This window comes from Trachypithecus francoisi, unplaced genomic scaffold (assembly GCF_009764315.1).
Source record: "Trachypithecus francoisi isolate TF-2019V2 unplaced genomic scaffold, Tfra_2.0 Lachesis_group17, whole genome shotgun sequence".
Classification (NCBI taxonomy): Eukaryota; Metazoa; Chordata; class Mammalia; order Primates; family Cercopithecidae; genus Trachypithecus; species Trachypithecus francoisi.
This window is the reverse complement of record NW_022681462.1, coordinates 19,785,435-19,810,254: the sequence shown is the minus strand read 5'-3', so window position 1 is coordinate 19,810,254 and position 24,820 is coordinate 19,785,435. Positions and strand designations below refer to the sequence as shown.

Sequence of the window (24,820 nt, the reverse complement as noted above, 5' to 3'; positions counted from 1 at the left end):
ATCGCACCCAGGCACTGAATAAATTTTAATTGTTATATACGATTGTCAATCTATTTAAATATACTGCTGTAAGATGGAGGATTTATTTTTACTCAGAAGGTTCATTTTCCTTTTTTTTTTTTTTTTTTTTTTCTGAGACAGAGTCTCACTCTGTTGCCCAGGCTGGAGTGTAATGGTGCAATCTTAGTTCACTGCAACCTCCACCTCCCAGGTTCAAGGATTCTCCTGCCTCAGCCTCCCAAATAGCTGGGACTACAGGCTCACGCTCCCATGCCTGGCTAACGTTTGTATTTATAGTAGAGACGAGTTTTCACCATGTTGGCCAGGCTGGTTTTAAACTCCTGACCTTGTGATCCACCTGCCTTGACTTCCCAGAGTGCTGAGATTACAGGCGTGAGCCACCATGCGCGGCCTTTTTTTTTTTTTTTTTGTGATGGAGTTTTGCTCTTTTTCCCCAGACTGGAGTGCAATGGTGCGATCCCAGTTAACTGCAACCTCTGCCTCCCAGGTTCAAGTGATTCTCCTGCCTCAGCCTCCTGAGTAGCTGGGATTACAGGCACTCGCCACCATACCCGGTTAATTTTGTATTTTTAGTAGAGATGGGGTTTCACCATGTTGGCCAGGCTGGTCTAGAACTCCAGACCTCAGGTGATCCGCCCGCTTTGGCTCCCAAAGTGCTAGGATTATAGGCATGAGCTATCACGCCCGGCCAGAAAATTCATTTTCTTTTCTTTTTTTTTTTTTTGAGACCTACTCTCTCTCTATTACTGGAGTAATAGAGTAATAGCACAATCTCGGCTCACTGCAACTGGGGTTCAAGCGATTCTCCTGCTTCAGCTTCCTGCGTAGTTGGGGTTACAGGCAGACACCTCCACGTCTGGCTCATTTTTGTATTTTTTTAGTAGAGACGGGGTTTCACCATGTTGGCCAGGCTGGTCTTGAACTCCTGACCTCGTGATCCACCCACCTTGGTCTCCCAAAGTGCTAGGATTCCACGCATGAGCCACTGCCCCCTGCCAGAAGGTTCATTTTCATAATGAATAATCAGGTCTGTTTAATAGTTTTAAAACTATTAAAACGCCAATACTGTCCTTTTCGTCCTGCAAGCTGTTGTCATAATAGCAAGATAGGAAATTATAGATTGTGTTATCTCTTTATTGCTTTAGTGAATCAATTCTCAATCTAATCATGGTCCTAGAAAAAAGATATTATAAGAAAAGAGTTGGCGGGCACAGTGGCTCATGCCTGTAATCCCAGCATTTTGGGAGGCCAAGGCGGGTGGATCACCTGAGGTCAGGAGTTCGAGATTAGCCTGGCCAACATGGTGAAACCTTGTCTCTACTAAAAATACAAAACTTAGCTGGGCATGGTGGTACATGCTGGTAATCTCAGCTGCTACTCAGGAGGCTGAGGCAGGAGAATTGCTTGAACCCGGGAGGCAGAGGTTGCAGTGAGCTGAGATCACGCCACTGCACTCCAGCCTGGGTGACAAAGTAAGACTCCATCTCAAAAAAGAAGAATCTGTAAAGATATCTTTTAGGCCAGGCACAGTGGCTCACGCCTTTCTTCCTAGCACTTTGGGAGGCCAAGGTGGGTGAATCACTTGAGACCAGGAGTTCGAGACCAGCCTGGCCAACATGGTGAAACCCCAGTTCTACAAAAAATTAACAAAAACTAGCTGGCTGTGGTGGTGCACACCTGTAGTTCCAGCTACTTGGGAAGCTGAGGCATGAGAATTGCTTGAATCCGGAAGGCAGAGGTTGTAGTGAGCCAAGATTGTGCCACTGCACTCTCGCTTGGGTACAATGTGAGACATTGTCTCGAAACAAAAAAGATATATTTTAAATATCCCAGAAAGTAATTTGCATAGATTCTTGCTTATGTTGTATTTTGTTATGTTACTTACTGTGCCTCTGGGTCTTCATTTGTAAAATGGGAATAAGAATTCCTTCTTTACAGGGTTGTTAAAGGCATAAATGCATTTAAAGCACTTGGGCCAGGCACGGTGGCTCATGCCTGTAATCCCAACACTTTGGGAGGCTGAGGTAGGTGGATCACTTGGGGCGAGGAGTTTGAGACCAGCCTGGCCAACGTGGTGAAACACAGTTTAAAAAAAAAAAAAAATTAGGCCGGGTGCAGTGGCTTACGCCTGTAATCTCAGCACTTTGGGAGGCTGAGGCGGGTGGATCACCTGAGGTCAGGAGTTCAAGACCAGCTGGGCCAACATGGTGAAACGCTGTCTCTACTAAAAAATACAAAAATTAGCAAATTAGCCGGGCATGGTGGTTTGTGCCTGTAATCCCAGCTACTCAGGAGGCTGAGGCAGGAGAATCAGCTGAACCTCGAGGGGTGGAGGTTGCAGTGAGCCACGATTGTGCCACTCCACTCCAGCCTGGGTAAAAGAGCAAAACTCTGCCTCAAAAAAAAAAAAAAGTAATTAATTAAAAATAAATAAATAAAGCACTTGGCCCCAGAGCTGGACATGATTGGCTTACACCTGTAATGTCAATACTTTAGTTTGGGAGACCAAGGTGGGAGGATCACTTGAGGCCAGGAGTTTGACACCAGCCTGAGCAACATTAGGAGACTCCACCTCCACAAAAAAAAAATTTTTAAAAAGCCTTTGGCCGGGCATGGTGGCTCACCTCTGTAATCCCAGCACTTTGGGAGGCTGAGGCGGGTGGATCACGAGGTCAGGAGCTCGAGACCATCCTGGCTAACATGGTGAAACCCCATCTCTACTAAAAATACAAAAAAAAATTAGCCAGGCGTAGTGGTGGGCGCCTATAGTTCCAGCTACTCGGGAGGCTGAGGCAGGAGAGTGGCGTGAACCCGGGAGGCGGAGCTTGCAGTAAGCCGAGATCGTGCACTCCAGCCTAGGCGACAGAGTGAGACTCCGCCTCAAAAAAAGAAAAAAAAAAACTGCCTTTGACTCTGTATTTGGCATATAATAAGCACACAATAAATATTTATTATTACTATTATAAATTGCTAACTTTATTGTCTTTAAAATAATGGTGGCACTTTGGAAAGAAGAGAATGTAGCATTTTACTGTATTAATGTCAGCAGTAAGTGATCTATGGTTATGATAGCCATTGGTACAAAGTCACCAAATAGAATATGTATAGGACTCCTGAATTACGAATATATGTAAGACTTAAGTGTAGACTATTTCTGTAATCTGTTTCATAACACAACTATTTAAATAATCAGAGTATTGGCTGGGCACAGCGCTCATGCTCTAATCCCAACACTTTGGAAGGCTGAGGTGGGAGGATCGTTTGAGTCCAGGAATTTGGGACCAGCCTGGGCAACAGTGTGAGACCCTGTCTCTACAAAAAAAATACAAAAATTAATTAGGCGTGATGATGCACGCCTGTAGTCCCAGCTGCTTTTGGGGCTTAAATGGGAGGATTGCTTGAGCCCAGGAATTTGAGGTCGTAGTGAACCGTGATTGTGCCACTGCACTCCAGCCTGGGCAACAGAGCAAGACCTTGTCTCAAAAAAAGAAAAAAAAAAACCAAACAAACCCAGAAAACAAAAAACCAGAGATTAATAGAAAACTCTACATACTTAAATATATTGATATATTTCTTTTTTTTTTTTTTGAGACGGAGTCTCACTCTGTCACCAGGCTGGAGTGCAGTGGCACAATCTCGGCTCACTACAACCTCTGCCTCCCAGGTTCAAGCAATTCTCTGCCTCAGCCTCCCAAGTAGCTGGGATTATAGGCGACTGCCACCACACCTGGCTAATTTTTGTATTTTTAGTAGAGACAGTGTTTCACCATCTTGGCCAGGCTGGTCTTGAACTCCTGACCTCGTGATCCACCTGCCTCGGCCTCCCAATGTGCTGGGATTACAGGTGTGAGCAACTGTGGCGGCTATATATATATATATATATATATATATATATATTTGAGACGGAGTCTCGCTCTGTCGCCCAGGCTGGAGTTCAGTGGCCGGATCTCAGCTCACTGCAAGCTCCGCCTCCCGGGTTTATGCCATTCTCCTGCCTCAGCCTCCAGAGTAGCTGGGACTACAGGCGCCCGCCACCTCGCCCGGCTAGTTTTTTGTATTTTTTAGTAGAGATGGGGTTTCACCGTGTTAGCCAGGATGGTCTTGATCTCCTGACCTCGTGATCCACCCGTCTCGGCCTCCCAAAGTGCTGGGATTACAGGCTTGAGCCACCATGCCCGGCCGGCTATATATTAATATATTTCTTTCTTATCTTTATAAATGCTTTGTCAGGGCAATAAAGTCTTGGGTTTTTCCCCAGTTTTTCTTATTTCTTCTGGTTCTGTGCAAATGAGCACGTCATAGTCCATAAACTTGTTAACTGTTTTTTTCTAGAATAACATTTTCTTCTTTTTCCTTTTTTTAGTGAGATACATGTTTATTCAAACACAGGATACTCCAAATCCCAACAGCTTAAAGTTTATACCAGGAAAACCAGTTCTTGAGACAAGGACCATGGATTTTCCCACCCCAGCTGCAGCATTTCGCTCCCCTCTGGCTAGGTATATTACTGTTTTCATTTGCTTTTACCAAGAAACATAAATAACTGACTTTGGGGTTAAGACAACGTTATTTAACTATTGCATTTCTGTGTGCACTGCATTTTTTTTTTTAAGTGTAGAGAATAATTTCTTTTCAGATGAGAGATTTAAAAAAAAAAAATAGTAAGGCATGTTATAGTGACTCACACCTGTAATCCAAACACTTTGGGAGGCCGAAGTGGGAGGATTGCTTGAGTCCAGGAGTTTGAGACCAGCCGGGGCAACATAGCAAGACTCCATCTCTACTCCCCCCCATACACACACACACTCACACACACAGAGATCCCATCTCTACCACACACACACACACAAATTTAGCTGGGTGTGATGGTATGTACCTCTTGTCTTAGCTATGCGGGGTCCTGAGATGGGAGGATCGTTTGAGCCTGAGAGGTTGAGGCTGCAGTGAGCCATAATGGTGCCACTGTACTCCAGCCTGGGCAACAGAGTGAGACCCTGTCTCAGAAAAAACCCAAAAATGTTGAGGAGGCTGAGGAGGTGGGGATCACTTGAGCTCAGGAGTTTGAGACCAGCTTGGGCAACATGGTGAAACCCTGTCTACAAAAAGTACAAACATTAGCCAAGTGTGATGATACATGTCTGTAGTCCTAGCTACTAGGGAGACCGAGGTGGGAGGATCGCTTAAACCCAGGAGGTTAAGGAAACTATGAGCTGTGATGCCATGATTGTGCCACTACATTCCAGCCTAGGCATGAGAGTGAGACCCTGTCTCAGAAAAGAAAAATGAGAGTTGATATTAAAAAAATTTCTCCTGAAGAGCGATATATTTGAGAGACCTATAGCATGAATAAATAAAGACTTATGTTTTTACTTATGAAAAAATATTCATCAAATTGATAAATATGGTAAATTTCCACTTCAGATCTTAAAAATCTGATTTTTAAGAATAATGAGAACTTGCTTATTTTATTCATAAGGGTAGTTGAATTTGTAGTTCTTTCTAGATGGAATAATTTCTTAAATACTCTATTCAGAACTATAAATGAAAACTAGTCAGTAGGGACAGTTTTAAAATTCACCAGATAAAGGCATGTTTAAACCAGCAGTCCCCCCTTATCTGTGGTTTCACTTTCCCTGGTTTCAGTTACCCAAGATCAGCCATAGTCTAAGTATTAAATGGAAAATTCCAGAAATAAACAATTCATCAGTTTTAAATTGTGCTGCTTTTCTGAGTAGCATGGTGAAATCTTGCTCTGTCCTCCCTAGGGCATAAATTATCCCTTTTCCAGTGTATCCATGTCATACACACTATCTGTCTGCCTGTGCCCTCCCCTCTGCTGACCCCCCCCCCCCACTGCCCTCGCCACATCATTGGTCACTTAGTAGCCATCTCTTAAAGTAGTGATGCTGGCATATTGCTGGCGTATTGTTATAATTGTTCTATTTTATTATCAGTGGTTAATCTCTTACTGTGCCTAATTTATAAATTAAACTTTATCATAGATATATATGTACAGGAAAAAAACATAGTACTTGCAGGGTTAATACTACGTGTAGTTTCAGGGATCCACTGGGGCCATTGGAATGGATACCCTGGGGATAAGGGGGGACTACTGTATGTCAGAGATGATAAAGCACAGGGCTGGACGCAGGGGCTCACGCCTGTAATCCCAGCACTTTGGGAGACCGAGGTGGGCGGATCACGAGGTCAGGAGATCGAGACCATTCTGGCTAACACAGTGTAACCCCATCTCTACTAAAAATACCAAAAATTAGCCGGGTGTGGTGGCAGGCGCCTGTAGTCCTAGCTACTCGGGAGACTGAGGCAGGAGAATGGCGTGAACCCAGGAGGCGGAGCTTGCAGTGAGCTGAGATTGCACCACTATATTCCAGCCTGGGCCACGAAGTGAGACTGTCTCAAAAAAAAAAAAAAGCACAAATGATAAAATTGTTGGGATGAAGCTCTTTTTAACTGATAGAGAAGTTAATAATAAAGAATATTAGAGTCAGCATCAGTTGAAATATTTGGGAACTGAAGCCTCAATCTGATTGCCAGGGATACTCGGAAAACAGAGCTTAGGTTGCTGTTTCTATACATACAGCCATTTTATATGTCTCATTTAAGGAACCTAAGATTTGCTAAGCTCTGGAATTGTTTTTAAAATTTATAATTAGGCCGGGCGCGGTGGCTCAAGCCTGTAATCCCAGCACTTTGGGAGGCTGAGACGGGCGGATCACGAGATCAGGAGATCGAGACCATCCTGGCTAACACGGTGAAACCCCGTCGCTACTAAAAATACAAAAACTAGCCGGGCGACGTGGCGGGCGCCTGTAGTCCCAGCTACTAGGGAGGCTGAGGCAGGAGAAGGGCCTAAATCCGGGAGGCGGAGCTTGCAGTGAGCTGAGATCCGGTCACTGCACTGCAGCCCGGGCGACAGAGCGAGACTCCGCCTCAAAAAAAAAAAAAAAAAAATTATAATTAATAAGTACTTTTTTAGGCCGGGCACGGTGGCTCACGCCTGTAATCCCAGCACTTTGGGAGGCCGAGGCGGGCAGATCACAAGGTCAGGAGATCGAGACCATGGTGAAACCCCGTCTCTACTAAAAATACAAAAAAAAATTAGCCTGGCAGGGTGGCGGGCGCCTGTAGTCCCAGCTACTCAGGAGGCTGAGGCAGGAGAATGGCGTGAACCTGGGAGGCGGAGCTTGCAGTGAGCCGAGATCGCACCACTGCACTCCAGCCTGGGCGACAGAGCGAGACTCCGTCTCAAAAAAAAGAAAAAAAAGTACTTTTTTTTTTTTTACTTAAACATATCACTTCTCAGAATATATCTTAGAGTGTTTGTTTTTCATATTTTATTTTTAATTTTTATTTATTTATTGAGATAACATTTCACTTTTGTTGCCCAGGCTGGTGTGTGATGGCATGATCTTGGCTCACTGCAACCTCCACCTTCTGGGTTCAAGCTATTCTCCTGCCTCAGCCTCCTAAGTAATTGGGACTATAGGCATATGCCACCTTACCTGGCTAAATTGGGTATTTTTTGTAGAGACTGGTTTTCATCATGTTGCCCAGGCTGGTCTCAGACTCCTGAGCTCAAGTGATCTGTCCTTCTTGGCTTCCAAAGTACTGGAATTACAGGCTGTTTTTCATACTTTTTTGATATAAGTCACAGTAAAAAGTGTTTTACATCGTGTGTGTGTATGTGTGAGATACAAGTGTTTGATGGGATAGTTTTCACTCTTTTTTCACCCTTACAATAGATAATAGATTCTTAAATTTCCTTTCTTCATCTCTTTCTGTTGTTCTGTTTTATTTTATTAAATAAAACCCTGTCACTACATACATGATTCCATAACTCACTACTGGGTTACTAGCCTAGAAGTTACTTGCACATGTGCCCAAGATATGTGCAGGGATGTATTTACTGTCATAGAAAGACATATGAGACATACAAGTGAAGAAAGCAACTTGCAGAACAGTGAGTCCAATATGATATTATGTATATGAAAGCAAAAACCACAGAACAACAAATGCACTGACAAAAAGATCTGGAAGAAGACACACGAAACTGATAACAGGATTTGGTAGGGGCGGTCAAGGGGCATTTAAATTTTATTGTTTGAAACATTTACATCAAGGATGAGTTCATATTTTGTATTAAAAATGTAAAAGTAAAAAAGCCCCAATTAATTCAGTTATAGATTAGTTAGAGATTATTTCTGTCAGATGTTCATTTGGCAAAATCTCTTTTCAAGGTAGTCTTTTGAAAATAGTCTGTTTAGGCCGGGTGTGCTGGCTCATGCCTATAATCCCAGCACTTTGGGAGGCCGAGGCGGGTAGATCAAGAGTTCAAGACTAGCCTGGCCAACATGGTGAAACTCTGTCTCTACTAAAAATACAAAAATTAGCTGGGTGTGATGGCAGGTGCCTGTAATCCCAGCTACTTGGGAGGCTGAGGCAGGAAAATCACTTGAACCGGGGAGGTGGAGGTTGCAGTGAGCCACATCTTACCACTGCATTCCAGCCTGGGTGACAGAGGGTGACTCCATCTCGAAAGAAAAAAAAAAAAGAAAATAGTCTGTTTAGTGCTTAGTACAGTGTCTGGCACTTAGTAGGTGTCAAATATTGGTTGAATGAATGATTGATAGTATAGATATAGCGGTCTATTCATTCACCAGGTGATGGACATTTCCATATTTTTCTGTATCTGTGGCTATTTTAAATTAAGCTGCTATAAAGATTTATGTACAAGTCTTTGTGGAGCATGTGTTTTTATTTCTTTTGGGTAAATAGTAGTGGGATTGCTAAATCATAGAGTAGGAATATAAAACAAAATTGGCCATGAGTTGATAATTGTTAAAGCTGCAAGAGATATGTGGAGAGTTTTTTACTTTTCTCTACTTTTGTGTATGTTTGAACTTTTCCATAATCAAGCATTTTAGTATCTCTTATTTTTTTCTTTTTTTGCAGGCAGTTATTTAGGATTGAAGGAGTAAAAAGTGTCTTCTTTGGACCAGATTTCATCACTGTCACAAAGGTAAACATAGGATTATATAAAATAAGACTTGAAATACTTTTCATTTTTTTTTGAGTGCAGTGCCTCTCTCTCCAACATTTCCATTTTTCTGTTCTTTAATTTTTATTTTTTATTTTTGAGACAGGGTCTTACTCTCTTGCCCTCTAAATGTCAGAAAAATCAAGTGAAATATGCTATGTTTTTCTTTTTCTTTTCTTTTTTTTTTGTTTTAAGACGAAGTCTTGCTCTTGTTCCCCAGGCTGCAGTGTGATGGTGCTCTTGGCTCACTGCCACCTCCGCCTCCCGGATTCAAGCGATTCTCCTGCCTTGGCCCCCCTGCCACCCCGAGTAGCTGGGATTTCAGGCACCTGCCACCATGCCCTGCTAATTTTTGTATTTTTAGTAGAGACAGAGTTTTGCCATGTTGGCCAGGCTGGTCTAGAACTCCTCACCTCAGGTGATCACCCGCCTCAGCCTCCAGAGTGCTGGGATTACAGGCGTGAGCCACCATGCCGGCCAAAATATGCTGTGTTTTTCTTTTTTTTTTTTTTTTTTTTTTTTGAGACGGAGTCTCGCTCTGTAGCCCAGGCTGGAGTGCAGTGGCCGGATCTCAGCTCACTGCAAGCTCCGCCTCCCGGGTTTACGCCATTCTCCTGCCTCAGCCTCCCGAGTAGCTGGGACTACAGGCGCCCGCCACCTCGCCCGGCTAGTTTTTTGTATTTTTTAGTAGAGACGGGGTTTCACCGTGTTAGCCAGGATGGTCTCGATCCCCTGACCTCGTGATCCGCCCGTCTCGGCCTCCCAAAGTGCTGGGATTACAGGCTTGAGCCACCGCGCCCGGCCTGCTGTGTTTTTCAACAGTCGAGGCGGTATCTGCTAGAAAGGCCTGTTCCATTTTTTATGACTACTAGATTAATGGGACATGAACTATTTAAATTTGAACTATGTATCCTTTTTTTTTTTTTTTTTGAGACGGAGTCTTGCTCTGTCGCCCAGGCTGGAGTGCAGTGGCCGGATCTCAGCTCACTGCAAGCTCCGCCTCCCGGGTTTACGCCATTCTCCTGCCTCAGCCTCCCGAGTAGCTGGGACTACAGGCGCCCGCCACCGCACCCGGCTAGTTTTTTGTATTTTTTAATAGAGACGGGGTTTCACTGTGTTAGCCAGGATGGTCTCGATCTCCTGACCTCGTGATCCGCCCGTCTCGGCCTCCCAAAGTGCTGGGATTACAGGCTTGAGCCACCGCGCCCGGCCTATGTATCCTTTTATATCTGTTGATTGACATATATCTGCTGAACTTAAATCACTTGCCTGATAGTGTGTGAAAATTGCAAGTATTTATTAAACTACCTTTAAGCAATTTGAAAGGATTAGTCTGAGCTCTTTATGTCCTTAAAATTGGACATACTGGGGGCCAGACGCGGTGGCTCAAGCCTGTAATCCCAGCACTTTGGGAGGCTGAGGCGGGTGGATCACGAGGTCAGGAGATCAAAACCATTCTGGCTAACACAATGAAACCCCGTCTGTACTAAAAATACAAAAAAATTAGCCGGGTGTGGTGGCGGGTGCCTGTAGCCCCAGCTACTCAGGAGGCTGAGGCAGGAGAATGGTGTGAACCAGGGAGGCCGAGTTTGCAGTGAGCCGAGATCGGGCCATTGCACTCCAGCCTGGGTACAGAGTGAGACTCTATCTCAAAAAAAAAAAATTAAAAAAAAAAGTGGACTTACTGCGTTAGTGACATGTTAAATCTAGTCATCTAGTCTAGTATTCTCTTGTAGCTATTTATTTATTTAGAGACAAAGTCTCACTCCATCACCCAGGTCAGAGTGCAGTGGCATGATCTAGGCTCACTGCAGCCTCAGCCTCTTGAGCTTAAGCAATCCTCTCACCTCAGCCTCCCTGGTAGCTGGGACTATACGTGCATACCACCATGTCCAACTAATTTTTGTATTTTTTGTAGAGATGTGATTTTGCCATGTTGCCCAGGCTGGTCTCAAATTTCTGAGCTCAAACAGTCTGCTCACCTTGGCTTCCCAAACTGCTGGGATTACAGGTGTGAACCGCCACATCCAGTCCCCCATTCTTCAGTTTTCTTTCTTCCATATTTTTTAAGGGGAAGAAGGGATAAGCATTTTTTAATATATTCAATGTCAGATATGGCACTAGTGCTTATATATGTTATCTAATTCTTACAACTAGTTATAAGTGGGAAATTATATATTTATTTTTAAAAGTTATTTAGTTCTTTTACATATAGCCTATGCTATATAAAATTTTTTATAGGTAAATTTTTTTTGTTTCTTTTTTCCTGTTTTTCTTGATTAGATTTAGTAAGTCATCTTTTAGCTCTCTCTTTTTTTTTTTTTTGAGACGGAGTCTCGCTCTGTGGCCCAGGCTGGAGTGCAGTGGCTGGATCTCAGCTCACTGCAAGCTCCGCCTCCCGGGTTTACGCCATTCTCCTGCCTCAGCCTCCCGAGTAGCTGGGACTACAGGCGCCCGCCACCTCGCCCGGCTAGTTTTTTGTATTTTTTAGTAGAGATGGGGTTTCACCGTGTTAGCCAGGATGGTCTTGATCTCCTGACCTCGTGATCCACCCGTCTCGGCCTCCCAAAGTGCTGGGATTACAGGCTTGAGCCACCGCACCCGGCCAGCTCTCTTACTTTCATTATTTAGTTACCCTATTTGAAATTGCCCTAGCTCTGCAATTTTTTCTTAAGTGAAATGACGTAACCAATAGATAATATCTCAAGTTAGGGTATATGTTGATACTTATATATGTATGTGTGTGTGTATCTATCTATCTACACATACATATAGATGGGATCTTGCTCTGTTTCCCAGGCTGGAATATAGTGGTGCGATCATGGGTCACTGCAACCACTAACTCCCAGGTTCAAGCAATCCTCCCAGCTCAGCTTCCCGAGTAGCTAGGACTATAGGTGCATGCCACCATGCCCAGCTAATTTTTTTTCTTTTTTTTTTTTTTTTAACTGTAGCGGCAGTGTCCTTCTATATTGCCCAGGCTGGTCTCGAACTCCTGGGCTCATGCAATCCTCCTGTCTCAGCCTCCCAAAATGTTGGGATTATAGGTGTGAGCCACCACGTCTGCCCACGTTGGTATTTAATAGACGGAATACTGGATTTGTTTTGTTTTCTTTCAGTAACCTTTCTCATCATGGACTGTCACATTTTACTGAATGTCTTCAGCAACCACCTGTTTCTACTTCTGATTTCCAGTTGATAATTAGATTTCTTTATGCATCATTTGTGGTTTTTCTTCTAAATGTATATGTATATTTGCAGCTTACATGCTGCCTTTTTTTCTCATTCAGACAACTTTAGGATGTTTTTCTTATTTTTATTACCAATATTTTCCTATTTAGTAGAGTCTGCTATTTATTGAAGATCTGAGTTAACACTCTGATTTATTTTCCAAATGATTTATTACCTAGAACTAGTTTCCATTCCCAATCACTAAGATATTTCACTAGTTTTACTTTTATAACCTTAGCAGCCCCCATTTATGTCACCTTTTATGTACTATCTCTATATTGTTTCTTTTTTCTTTTGAGACAGAGTCTCTGTCGCCCAGGCTGGAGGGCAGTGGTGCCATCTCGGCTCACTGCAACCTCCGGCTCCCAGGTTCAAGCGATTCTCCTTCCTCAGCCTCCCGAGTAGCTGGCATTACAGGCCTCTGCCACCATGCCTGGCTAATTTTTGTATTATTAGTAGAGATGGGGTTTCACCATGTCGGCCAGGCTGGTCTCAAACTCCTGACCTTGGGCGATCCACCTGCCTCAGCCTCCCAAAGTGCTGGGATTACAGGCGTGAGCCACCACGCCCAGCCGAATTTCTTTCATATACTTTAAGTAATATATGTAAGTAAATTTTTTGAATAGTTGTAGGCTGTTCTGTATACTTGGTCAAGCAATTACATCCTATTTTTTTAAGAGAATGGGTATCTCTTTATCATCCTCTTTAAAGACAGAAAATCCATTTAATATTTTGTCTTCACATCACAAAAAATGTCTTTTAATCATTTAAATCAAATTAAAACAATGGAAGTTTGATAAGTGAATGAATTAGTTAATGAATGGGGGAATCTTTAAGATTTTATCTTCTGAAATTCATTTAAACAGGACCCTTTAAGATGTGGAGCTAATATATATTCTCCAGAAGTGGTTGCCATTGCATAGGTATAGTGTGTATACAGGAAAAGATATTTTTTCTTTTCTTTTCCTTTCCTTTCCTCTTTTCTTATTTTTATCTATTTTCTTTTCCCTTTCCCTTTTCCCTTCCCCTTCCCTTTGCCCGCCTGCTTGCCTTTCTTCTCCTTTCCTTTTTTCTGCTTCTTTTCTCTCTTTTTTCTTTCTTCCTTTCCATTTATTTATTATTTTTAAAAATATGAAAAGAGATGAAGTCTCACTGTGTTGCCCAGGCTAGTCTTGAACTCCTGGACTCAAGCTATCCTCCTGCCTCAGCTTCCCAAAATGTTGGGACTAGACATGAACTAAGATACCTGGCCAGGAAAAGATTCTTAAGAGGTATAAGGGGGCCGGGCGCAGTGGCTCACGTCTGTAATCCCAGCACTTTGGGAGGCTGGGGTAGGCGGATCACAAGGTCAGGAGATCGAGACCATCCTGGCTAACATGGTGAAACCTCATGTCTACTAAAACTACAAAAAATTAGCCAGCTGTGGTGGCACACACCTGTAGTCCCAGCTACTTGGGATGCTGAGGCAGGAGAATTGCTCGAACGTAGGAGGCGGAGGTTGCAGTGAGCCAAGATCATGACACTGCACTCCATCCAGTCTGAGCAACAGAGTGAGACTCCATCTCAAAAAAAAAAAAAAAAAAGAGGTATAAGGTAGTGTTCTGTATGGGTCTTTGCCCTTGCCTGCAAATACAACATTTTCCTTTAAATGTTTATAGGAAAATGAAGATTTAGACTGGAATTTACTGAAACCAGATATTTATGCAACAATCATGGACTTCTTTGCATCTGGCTTACCCCTAGTTACTGAGGAAACACCTTCAGGAGAAGCAGGTAACATATTGTATTGAGTAATTAAAATTTGTCCTTTTTTTAGACTTTTCTATTTTCTTCACATTTACCTTGATTTTAGAAGTCATAGGAACCTGGAATTCTATCATTTAATATATTTAGCTCTGCAAATTTATATTCATTTTGGAAACTTGTGTATAAATTGGCATTACTGTATAAAACCAAAATTTTCTTTTTTTTTTTTTTTTTTTTGAGACGGAGTCTTGCTCTGTCGCCCGGGCTGGAGTGCAGTGGCCGGATCCTGGCTCACTGCAAGCTCCGCCTCCTGGGTTTACGCCATTCTCCTGCCTCAGCCTCCCGAGTAGCTGGGACTACAGGCGCCCGCCACGTCGCCCGGCTAGTTTTTTGTATTTTTTTTTTAGTAGAGACGGGGTTTCACCGTATTAGCCAGGATGGTCTGGATCTCCTGACCTCGTGATCCGCCCGTCTCGCCTCCCAAAGTGCTGGGAGTACAGGCTTGAGCCACCGCGCCCGGCCAAAAATTTTCAAACATGCAGAAAATAATATCATGCTCACCAATTTGCCCTCCACTCATATCTAACAAATGTTAATTAAGTTACAGAATGGGCTTTTGGGAAAAACAAAACAAATGTTATTTATCTTTTGCCACAGTTGCTTTAGACTCATTTAAAATAAAATATTAAACATACAGTGTCAGATTCTAGAGCATAAAGTAAATAAAAAAAAGAAACAGCTAAAACCGCTATACCCCCATCCCTTTTCCCTTTCTAGTTCCAGAGGTATGTGAAACTTGGTTTGTTTTATACTATACATGTAAGTCTCTGCAGGGAATATGTAGTATTAGTTTTTGTTCTTAAGTTTTAAATATGTTTTTTTTTTTTTTTAAAGAGACAGACTCTCACTCTGTCACCCAGGTTGGAGTGCAGTGACGCGATCTCTGCTCACTGCAACCTCCACCTCCCAGGTTCAAGTGTTTCTCATGCCTCAGCCTCCCAAGTAGCTGGGATTACAGGTGTGCACCACCACATCCAGCTAATTTTTGTATTTTTAGTAGAGATGGTTTCATCATGTTTGTCAGACTGGTCTTGAACTCCTGACCTCAGGTGTTCTGCCAGACTTGACCTTTCAAAATGCTGGGATTACAGGCGTGAACCACTGTGCCCAACCTTAAATATCTTGTGTTATGCTTTCTAATTGCCTTTTTTACTAAGTATGATATTTTTGAAATATATCCATTTCAAAAAATATAGTTCTAGTTTACTCATTTTATGTGCTGGATAGTATTTCATTATAGGAATAAGGTATAGTTAATTTGTTATGTTCAAGTAAAGTTTTGTACTAATTTTTTATTGAAAACATTGCTGTAGTGGGCATCCTTTTGCAAGTCTGTTTGTGAATATGTGGAGAGCTTCTTTGTTTGTTTGTTTGTTTATTTTTATTTATTTTTGGAGATGGAGTCTTGCTCTGTTGCCCAGGCTGGAGTGCAGTGGCATGATCTCAGCTCACTGCAACCTCTGCCTCCCGAGTTCAAGCGATTCTCCTGCCTCAGCCTGCCAAGTAGCTGGGATTACAGGCGCCCACCACCATGCCTGGCTAATTTTTGTATTTTTTTTTTTTTTTTTGAGGCGGAGTCTCGCTCTGTCGCCCGGACTGGAGTGCAGTGGCCAGATCTCAGCTCACTGCAAGCTCCGCCTCCTGGGTTTCCGCCATTCTCCTGCCTCAGCCTCCCAAGTAGCTGGGACTACAGGCGCCCGCCACCTCGCCCGGCTAGTTTTTGTATTTTTAGTAGAGACGGGGTTTCACCGTATTAGCCAGGATGGTCTCGATCTCCTGACCTCGTGATCCGCCCGTCTCGGCCTCCCAAAGTGCTGGGATTACAGGCTTGAGCCACCGCGCCCGGCCTAATTTTTGTATTTTTAATAGAGACGGAGTTTCACCATGTTGGCCAGGCTGGTCTTGAACTCTGGACCTCGTAATTCGCCTGCCTCGGCCTCCCAAAGTGCTGGGATTACAGGCATGAGCCACTGCGCCCGGCCTTATTTTTATTTATTTTTGAGACAGAGTCTTGCTCTGTCATCCAGACTGGAGTGCAGTGGCGTGATCTCAGCTCATTGTAGCCTCCGCTTCCCAGGTTCAAGCAATTCTTCTGCCTTAGCCTCCTGAGTGGCTGGGATTACAGGCATGCACCTTCACGCCCAGCTAATTTTTGTATTTTTAGTAGAAACCGGGTTTTGCCACATTGGCCAGGCTGATCCCAAACTCCTGACCTCGGGTGGATCCACCCGCCTTGACCTTCCAAAGTACTGGGATTACAGGCATGAACCACTGTGCCTGGCTGAGAGCTTCTTTAGGCTATGTTCCTAAAAGTGGAATTGTTATATCATAAGTTGATCTAATTAAGTGCACATTAGCAGTATATTGTAAGAATTTCAATGTTCTTACATCTTTGATCTTTGTCATCATTTAGTGTCTCTTTTTCTTTTTCTTTTTCTTTTTTAACCTGTATGTTGGGTATACAATGGTATCTTGTTTTCTGTTGTTGTTGTTTTCTTTTTTTTTTTTTTTTTGAGACAGAGTTTTACACTTCTTGCCCAGGCTCTGGAGTGCTGCAGTGGTGCGATCTCGGCTCACCACAACCTCCACCTCCCGGCTTCAAGCGATTCTCCTACCTCAGCCTCCCGAATAGCTGGGATTATAGGTACCTGCCACCATGCGCAACTAATTTTTCTATTTTTAGCAGAGACGGGGTTTCACCATTTTGGCCAGGCTGGTCTCGAACTCCTGACCTCGTGATCCATTTTCCTCAGCCTCCCAAAGTGCTGGGATTACAGGCATGAGCCACTGCGCCTAGCCAGTATCTTGTTATAATTGCATTTCCTTGATTAATACTGAGTGTGAAGAGTTTCATATGTTTATTGGCCGTTTACTTTTCTTGTCAGTAAATTTTCTATTTTTATCTTTTCTACTTAAAAACAAAATTGAGTTACGTGTCTTTTTATTTTGGGAGACAGTGACCTGCTGTGTCACCCAAGGTGGAGTGCAGTGGCATGATCATGGCTCACTACATTCTCAGCTTTCCAGGCTTAAGCAATCTTCCTGCCTCCATCTCCCAAGCAGCTGGGATTATAGGCTCCTGCCACCATGCCTGTTTAATGTTTTTATTTTTAAAATTTTTTGGCCAGGCATGGTGGCTCACGCCTGTAATCCCAGCACTTTGGGAGGCCGAGGTGGGTGGATCATGAGGTCAGGAGTTCGAGGCAAGCTTGACCAACATGGTGAAACCCCATCTCTACTAAGAATACAAAAATTAGCCAGGCATGGTGGCGTGTGCCTGTGATCCCAGCTACTCGGGAGGCTGGGGCAGGAGAATTGCTTGAATCTGGGAGGTGGCGGTTACACTGAGCCGAGATCATGCCACTGCACTCCAGCCTGGGCGACAGGGTGAGACTCCATCTCAAAAAAAAAAAAAATTAAAAAAAATAAATAAATAAATAAAATTTTTTGTAGAGGCCTGGCACAGTGGCTCATGCCTATAATCCCAGCACTTTGGGAGGCCAAGGTGGGCAGATCACGAGGTTAAGAGATTGAGACTATCCTAGCCAACATGGTAAAACCCCATCTCTGCTAAAAATACAAAAATTGGCTGGGCATGGTGGCACGTGCCTGTAGTCCCAACTGCTTGGGAGGCTGAGGCAGGAGAATTGCTTGAACTCGGGAGGCAGAGGTTCCAGTGAGCTGATATCGCGCCACTGCACTCCAGCCTGGTGACAGAGCAAGACTCCATCCCCCCCCAAAAAAATTTTTTTTTGTGGAGATGAGATCTTATTATGTTGCCCAGGCTGGTCTCAAATTCCTGGCCTCAAGTGATCCTCCTGCCTCAGCATCTCAAGGTACTGAGATTATAAGCATGAACCACCACCACCTGGCCCATATGTATTTTTTATATTAAGCAGGTTTTTAAAAAATATTCTGGGTTGGACACTATGCTCCACACCTGTGATCTCAGGACTTGGGGAAGTGAAGGCGGCAGATTGTGAGCTCAGAAACTTGAGACTAGCCTGGGCAATGTGGCGAAACCCTGTCTTTACAAAAAAACACAAAAATTAGCTGGGCATGGTGATGCGTGCATGTAGTCCCTCCTACTTGACAAGCTGAGGTGGGAAGATCGCTTGAGCCCAGGAGGCTGAGACTGCAGTGAGCCATGTTCACGCCAGTACACTCCATCTTGTTTGATAGAACTAGGCCACATCTCTTAAAAAAAAAAGAAAAAGGCCGGGCGCGGTGGCTCAAGCCTGTAATCCCAGCACTTTGGGAGGCCGAGGCGGGTGGATCACGAGGTCAGGAGATCGAGACCCTCCTGGCTAACACGGTGAAACCCCGTCTCTACTAAAAATACAAAAAAACTAGCCGGGCGCGGTGGCGGGCGCCTGTAGTCCCAGCTACTCGGAGGTTGAGGCGGGAGAATGGCGGGAACCCGGGAGGCGGAGCTTGCAGTGAGCCGAGATCGCGCCACTGCACTCTAGCCCGGGCGACACAGCGAGACTCCGCTCTCAAAAAAAAAAAAGAAAAAAAGTCTCATTTTCTCTGTCTATATATAAATATTCTGAATATTAATTCTTCGTTAGGTATTTTCTTAGCAAATGATATCTCCCTAACTGTGACTTAACTTTTCATTTTGTTTATGATGTCTTTTGTCATACAGAAAATTTTCATTTTAATGTGGTTACATTTGTTCATCTTTTTCCTTTGTGGTTTGTGCCTTTTGTACCTTGTTTTAGTAAGTTATTTAGTGTAAAGCACTTGGAAGAGTGACTATACATAAAGCTCCATAAGTATTTGCTGATATTGTTGTATTTGTTGTCAATGAAGTTTTTCCTTTCTCCAGTATCACAAAGATATTGTCATATGTGTATGTATTTTTGTTTTTTAAAGTTTTATTTTTTATACTTACATATTTAATCACTGTGGGATTTGTTTTTCTGTATAGTTTAAAATATAATTTCATCTTTTTCTACATAGCTAATCAAGTATCCCAGTCTTTCCTCATGAATTTATAATATTTTACATGGGTCTTTTTCTAAGATGTTTTTTGTACCTGTGGTCTTTTTACCCCTCTTCCTGTTTTAATAACATACAGAGTTTTAATTACAGTATCTCTGTAACAGTTAGCATAGTATATGATAATATCTGGAAAAAAAAGTTCCTCAATTAAAAAAAACTTTCTGGTGGTCTGGTCACTTTATTTTTCCTTGTAAATTTATTGATCATCTTGTAAAGTCTCTGAAAAACCATGTCAAGAGCTTGGTTGAAGTTGCATTAAATTTATAGATTAAATTTGGGAGAATTAATATTTCTTCAACATTGATGTTTTTTCATCCCCAAATTTTCCCATTTACTTGAGACTTATGTTCTTTTCTTGGTATGAGCTCATGTTAGTTCTAGGTACCATATAGGTTTTGTTGTCATAAACGTTCTTATTTTGTTTAGTAAGCACTTAGATATACTGATTATGATATTTCAGGCACAATTCTAAGCACTTTACAAGTATAAACTCACTTAATTCTTAAAATAACCTTATGTGATAGGAACTGTTACCACATTTAACACATGAGAAAACTGAGGCATTGAATGGTTGAATAATTTGCTCAAGGTCACACAGGTAGTTAAGTGGCAGAGATAGACATGAACTTTGGGCATTCGGGCTCCAGCGTTAATGCTTTTAACCACTATACCATGCTGCTTGTATCTGCTTTTTGGTTTTTTTTAGAGACAGGGTCTTGCTTTGTTGCCCAGGCTGGAGAACGACCGTGTGATCTCGGCTCACTGCAACCTCCGCCTCCCAGGTTCAAGCGATTCTCCTGCCTCAGCCTCCTGAGCAGCTGGGATTATAGGCGCCCACCACCACGCCCGACTGATTTTTGTATTTTTAGTAGAGATGGGTTTCGCCATGTTGGCCAGGCTGCTCTCGAACTCCTGACCTCAGGTGATCCGCCTGCCTTGGCCTGCCGAAGTGCTGGGATTATGGGCAGGAACCACCTCACTCAGCCCTGTATGTTTTAAAATAATGTTTTCTAATTTCGGGTGTTGGATATAGGAATATTGTTGATTTTTGTATATTGATCTTATATCTGTCAAGGTTAGCACTCATTAGTTCTAGTAGTTCATCAATGTTAATAAGCATTGACTACAAAAACATTTATATGTGCATACACACATATATACACTGCTATAGTTTCTATGTTTGTCCCCTCCAAATCTCATGCCAAAATTTGATCCCCAGTGTTGGAGGTGGAGTCTAATGGGAGGTGAGTGGCTCATGGAGATGGATCCCTCAATAGTAGATGAATGCCCTCTGGAAAAGCCGGGGGTAGGAGGGGAGGGGAGTGAGTTCTTACTCTATTACTTCTTTTGAGAGCTGAGTGCTAAGAAGAGTCCCACTAAGACCATCTTCTTCCTGTCTCACCATGTGATCTCTGCATGGGCCAGCTCCCCTTCTTCTTCTATAAGGGGAAGCAGCTTGAGGCCCTCACCAGATGCCAGATCTTCAGCTTTTCTAGACATCAGAATCAACCAAATAAACATTTTTTTCTTTATAAATTACACAGTCTCAGGTATTCCTTTATAGCAACACTAAGTAGACTATGACATGCAGAAACATTTGTATAATTATCTTTAGGTGATACAGGTATATTTTTAGATATATATCTCAAGAGTCTTAGAGATACGCACAAGGCAACATGTAGAAACATGTTCACTGAAATATTTTTTAACTATACCAGCAGTTAAAAGGAATGAACTAGATTGGGAGATACCAACATAGAAACATAAAAAAGGAAATATTAAGTGAAAAAGGAAAATTCAAATGTATGTACATTTATAAATGTACCATTTGTGAAAAATTTTAGTACTACATGAAACAGTTACATGTGTTCTTTATGGATCCATATGTAGACCTTATAACTTTTTTAGAGTAATTTGACTATATCTACTAACATTAAAAATGCACAAGCTAGGCCGGGCGCGGTGGCTCACGCCTGTAATCCCAGCACTTTGGGAGGCCGAGGCGGGTGGATCACCTGAGGTCAGGAGTTCGAGACCAGCCTTCCAACATTGCGTAACCCCCTAAAAATACAAAAAATTAGCCAGGTGTGGTAGCAGGTACCTGTAATCCTAACTACTTAGGAGGCTGAGGCAGGAGAATTGCTTGAACCTGTGAGGCCGAGGTTGCATTGAGCTGAGGTTGTGCCATTGCACTCCAGCCTGGGCAAAAAGAGTGAAACTCTGTCAAAAAAAAAAAAAAGCCAAAAAAAAAAGCACAAGCCTGTTTACCCAAATATCCCACCAGTAGGAATTTATCTCATAAATATAATTGCAAAAGTACATTGATGTATCTATGTGTGTGTGTATATAAATAAATATATATATATATATGTATATGTATGTATTTTTTTTTTTTTTTGAGACGGAGTTTCACTCTTTCACCCAGGCTGGAGTGCAGTGGCGTGATCTCAGCTCATTGCAGCTTCCGACTCCCGGGTTCAAGTGATTCTCCTGCCTCAGCCTCTGGAGTAGCTGGGATTATAGGCACCCGCAACCACTCCCGGCTAATTTTTGTATATTTAGTAGAGACGAGATTTCACCATGTTGTCCAGGCTGGTCTTGAACTCCAGACCTCAAGTGATCTGCCCACCTTGGCCTCCCAAAGTGCTGGGATTACAGGTGTGAGCCACTGAGCCCAGCCTTTTGATATATTTATATAAGCAAGTATGTTGCAGGATTGTTAGAAATAGCAGCAAACTATATAAACAACTGAAATAATGAAGACTGTGGCCAAAGACAAATCTATATAAAAGTTACTGTGTACCTATTTTAAATATTGAGGCATATTTGTATATGCCAATGGGGAATGCCCTTCAAGATATATTACATAGAAAATAGCAAGATATATAATAGTATGTATAGTATGATCTCATTTGTGTTAATTTATACATGTAAATGTAGACACATGCTGGGAAGATATAAACCTAACTCATGATAGTGATTGTCTATGGAAGGGATGGAAGGGATGGTGGGGAAGTGGAATTTAGGTTTACTGATCTAAGACAGTTTTAGCTTTTGTGCTTTTTTCCCCCAACAAATTTATTTTTATTTATTTATTTATTTATTTATTTATTTGAGGTGGAGTCTCACTCTGTTGCCCAGGCTGGAGTGCAGTGGTGCAATCTCGGCTCACTGCAACTTCCACCTCCTGGGTTCAAGCAATTCTCCTGCCTCAGCCTCCCAAGTTGCTGGGATTATAGGCGTGTGCCACCACGTCCAGCTAATTTTTGTATTTTTAGTAGAAACAGGGTTTCACTATGTTGGCCAGTCTGGTCTCGAACTCCTGACCTCAGGTGGTCTGCCTGCCTCAGCCTCCCAAAGTGCTGGGCTTATAGGCGGGAACCACCTTTTGTGTGTTTTCTTTTCCTTTTAAATTTTTCTTTTCTTTTTTTTTTTTTTGTTTGAGATAGAGTCTTGCTCTGTCAGCCAGGCTAGAAGACAGTGGTGCAATCTTAGCTCACTGCAATCTCTGCCATCTGGGTTCAAGTGATTCTCATGTCAGCCTCCCGAGTAGCTGGGATGACAAGCACCCACCACCACACCTGGCTGATTTTTGTATTTTTAGTAAAGACAGGGTTTTGCCATATTGGCCAGGCTAGTCTGGAACTCCTGACCTCAAGTGATGTGCCTACCTCAGCCTCCCAAAGTGCTGGGATTACAGGCATAAGCCATGTTTTATTTCTTTTCTTAAAAAACTTAATATAATTTAATTTTAGGGGTTGCCAGAATCTAGTGTTTGTTATAATGTGATATGAAATCTCTACATTTTTGGTTTTCTCAAAGGCTAACTTTTTGCTCAGAAGATGTGTAGAACATTTCAGAGGCCAGGCATGGCTCATGCCTGGAATCTCAGTACTTTGGGGGACCGAGGCAGTAGGATCATTTGAGCCCAGGGGTTGAAGATCATCTTGGGCAACTGGATTAGTCTGTTCTCACACTGCTGATAAAGACATACCTGAGACTGGGTAATTTATAAAGGAAAGAGGTTTAATTGACTCACAGTTCAGCATAGCTGGGGAGGCCTTAGGAAAGTTACAATCATGGTGGAAGGGGAAGCAAACATGTGAGTCTTCACGTGGTGGCAACAAAGAGAAGTGCCAAGCAAAAGGGAGAAAAGTTCCTTATAAAACCATCAGATCTCGTGAGAACTCACTATCACGAGAACAGCATGAGGGTAACCATCCCCATGATTCAATTACCTCCTACCAGCTCCCTCCCACAACACATAGGGATTATGGGAACTACAGTTCAAGATGAGATTTGACTGGGGACACAGCCAAACCATATCAGCAACATGGCGAGACCCCATCTCTACAGAAAATAAAAAAAATTGTCTGGGTGTGGTGGCTCACACCTGTGGTCCCAGACTACTTGGGAGACTGAGGCAGGACTGCTTGAGCCCAGGAGGTTGAGGCTGCAGTGAGCTGTGATCACACCACTGCACTCCTGACAGGGCAACAGAGTGAAACGCTGTCTCAAGAAGAAAAAAAAAAAAAATTGCAGAAATTTCCAGAAGGCTTACATCTATATTTAGTATGGTTGGCATTTTGAAAACCAGTAAGTTGAGAAACTGAAGATGTAACTTAACTTGCAAAGTAGGTGTGCCTTTTTGTCTCAAAGTTTCCATCAAAATCCAGTTTCTTTTCTCTGATACTTTCAGTCCTTGAGAAGAGAGAACATCTGCGTATTTACTGGCTTAAAATTTCAAACATTAGCATTTCAAGATGTTTTAGTGTACTCATCTTTATCACCAAATGTTGAGTTGATCAGTATTCCCTAATTTTTCTTCAGAGAATCAAATGAATGATTTTCTCTTCAATTTCCCAAAATATATCTCCGTACCAAGTTACATGTTCTATAGTTTTATGTTTTTAATGAACCATTTAGTTAAAATCATTCTGTTTTAATACTTGTACTTGCATGGCTATAAAATTTCTACTCTTGATGTTTTTATATGTAATTATTTCTAGGATCTGAAGAAGATGATGAAGTTGTGGCAATGATTAAGGAATTGTTAGATACTAGAATACGGTATGTGCTCCTCTCTCTACCCGAATTCAAGTGCTTTGGAGGCATTTTTCATTATAGCAATACAGTTTTAATTGGCCATGAGATTATAGTAGATTTTCAAAATAAGTGCAAGTTAATGTAAACCACAGCAGGTAACCATGACAATCAAATTTAAAGCCTGTATCTTCACTACATTTGCTCCAAATTTTAAAACATCCAATGTATTTAAACATTCAATGAAGAAATGTATTCTTCACAGTCTCAATTTAGATTCGATATTGTTGTAATACCAAATTTCTTAAAAAGAATTAAAAAAAGACTGAATGTTTGGAAAGGTTGTGAAGAGAGAATGAGTACCTATTTTCAGTGTATTGCCCATACAGAATAAATTTAAATGAGTGGAGAACAGCAGGCTTCTACTTTTGCTTGTAACAGACCAATAGTCATGCTGAGAACTCCCAGAAAAGCTGGATAAAGTACAGTAAAAAGAATTTGTTTGAAAGCATTAGATAGCTGCCAAAGCAAGCAAGATTTGAGGTGCCAAGATCCTGAAGAGAAGGGAAGCTCACTGAGTTTTCCCTTCAGGCATTTGCTGTACCTTGCTACATAGCTAGGGTAGAAGAAGCTGGGCAGAGGGCAGCTGCTAAG

The 24,820-nt window shown here is 42.4% G+C and overlaps 1 protein-coding gene across 7 annotated transcripts in view; it reads left to right on the top strand.

Moving 5' to 3' along the window:
* Positions 1-24,820, top strand: part of NFU1 (NFU1 iron-sulfur cluster scaffold) — a 46,554-nt gene that overhangs the window by 9,086 nt on the left and 12,648 nt on the right. For all 7 annotated transcript variants that reach the window (XM_033239296.1, XM_033239297.1, XM_033239302.1 and 4 more), the window contains 4 exons: positions 4,385-4,520; positions 8,995-9,061; positions 13,969-14,083; positions 24,133-24,193. In XM_033239296.1, the coding sequence (XP_033095187.1) occupies positions 4,385-4,520; positions 8,995-9,061; positions 13,969-14,083; positions 24,133-24,193 (379 nt within the window). The remainder of the gene's footprint in view (positions 1-4,384; positions 4,521-8,994; positions 9,062-13,968; positions 14,084-24,132; positions 24,194-24,820) is intronic.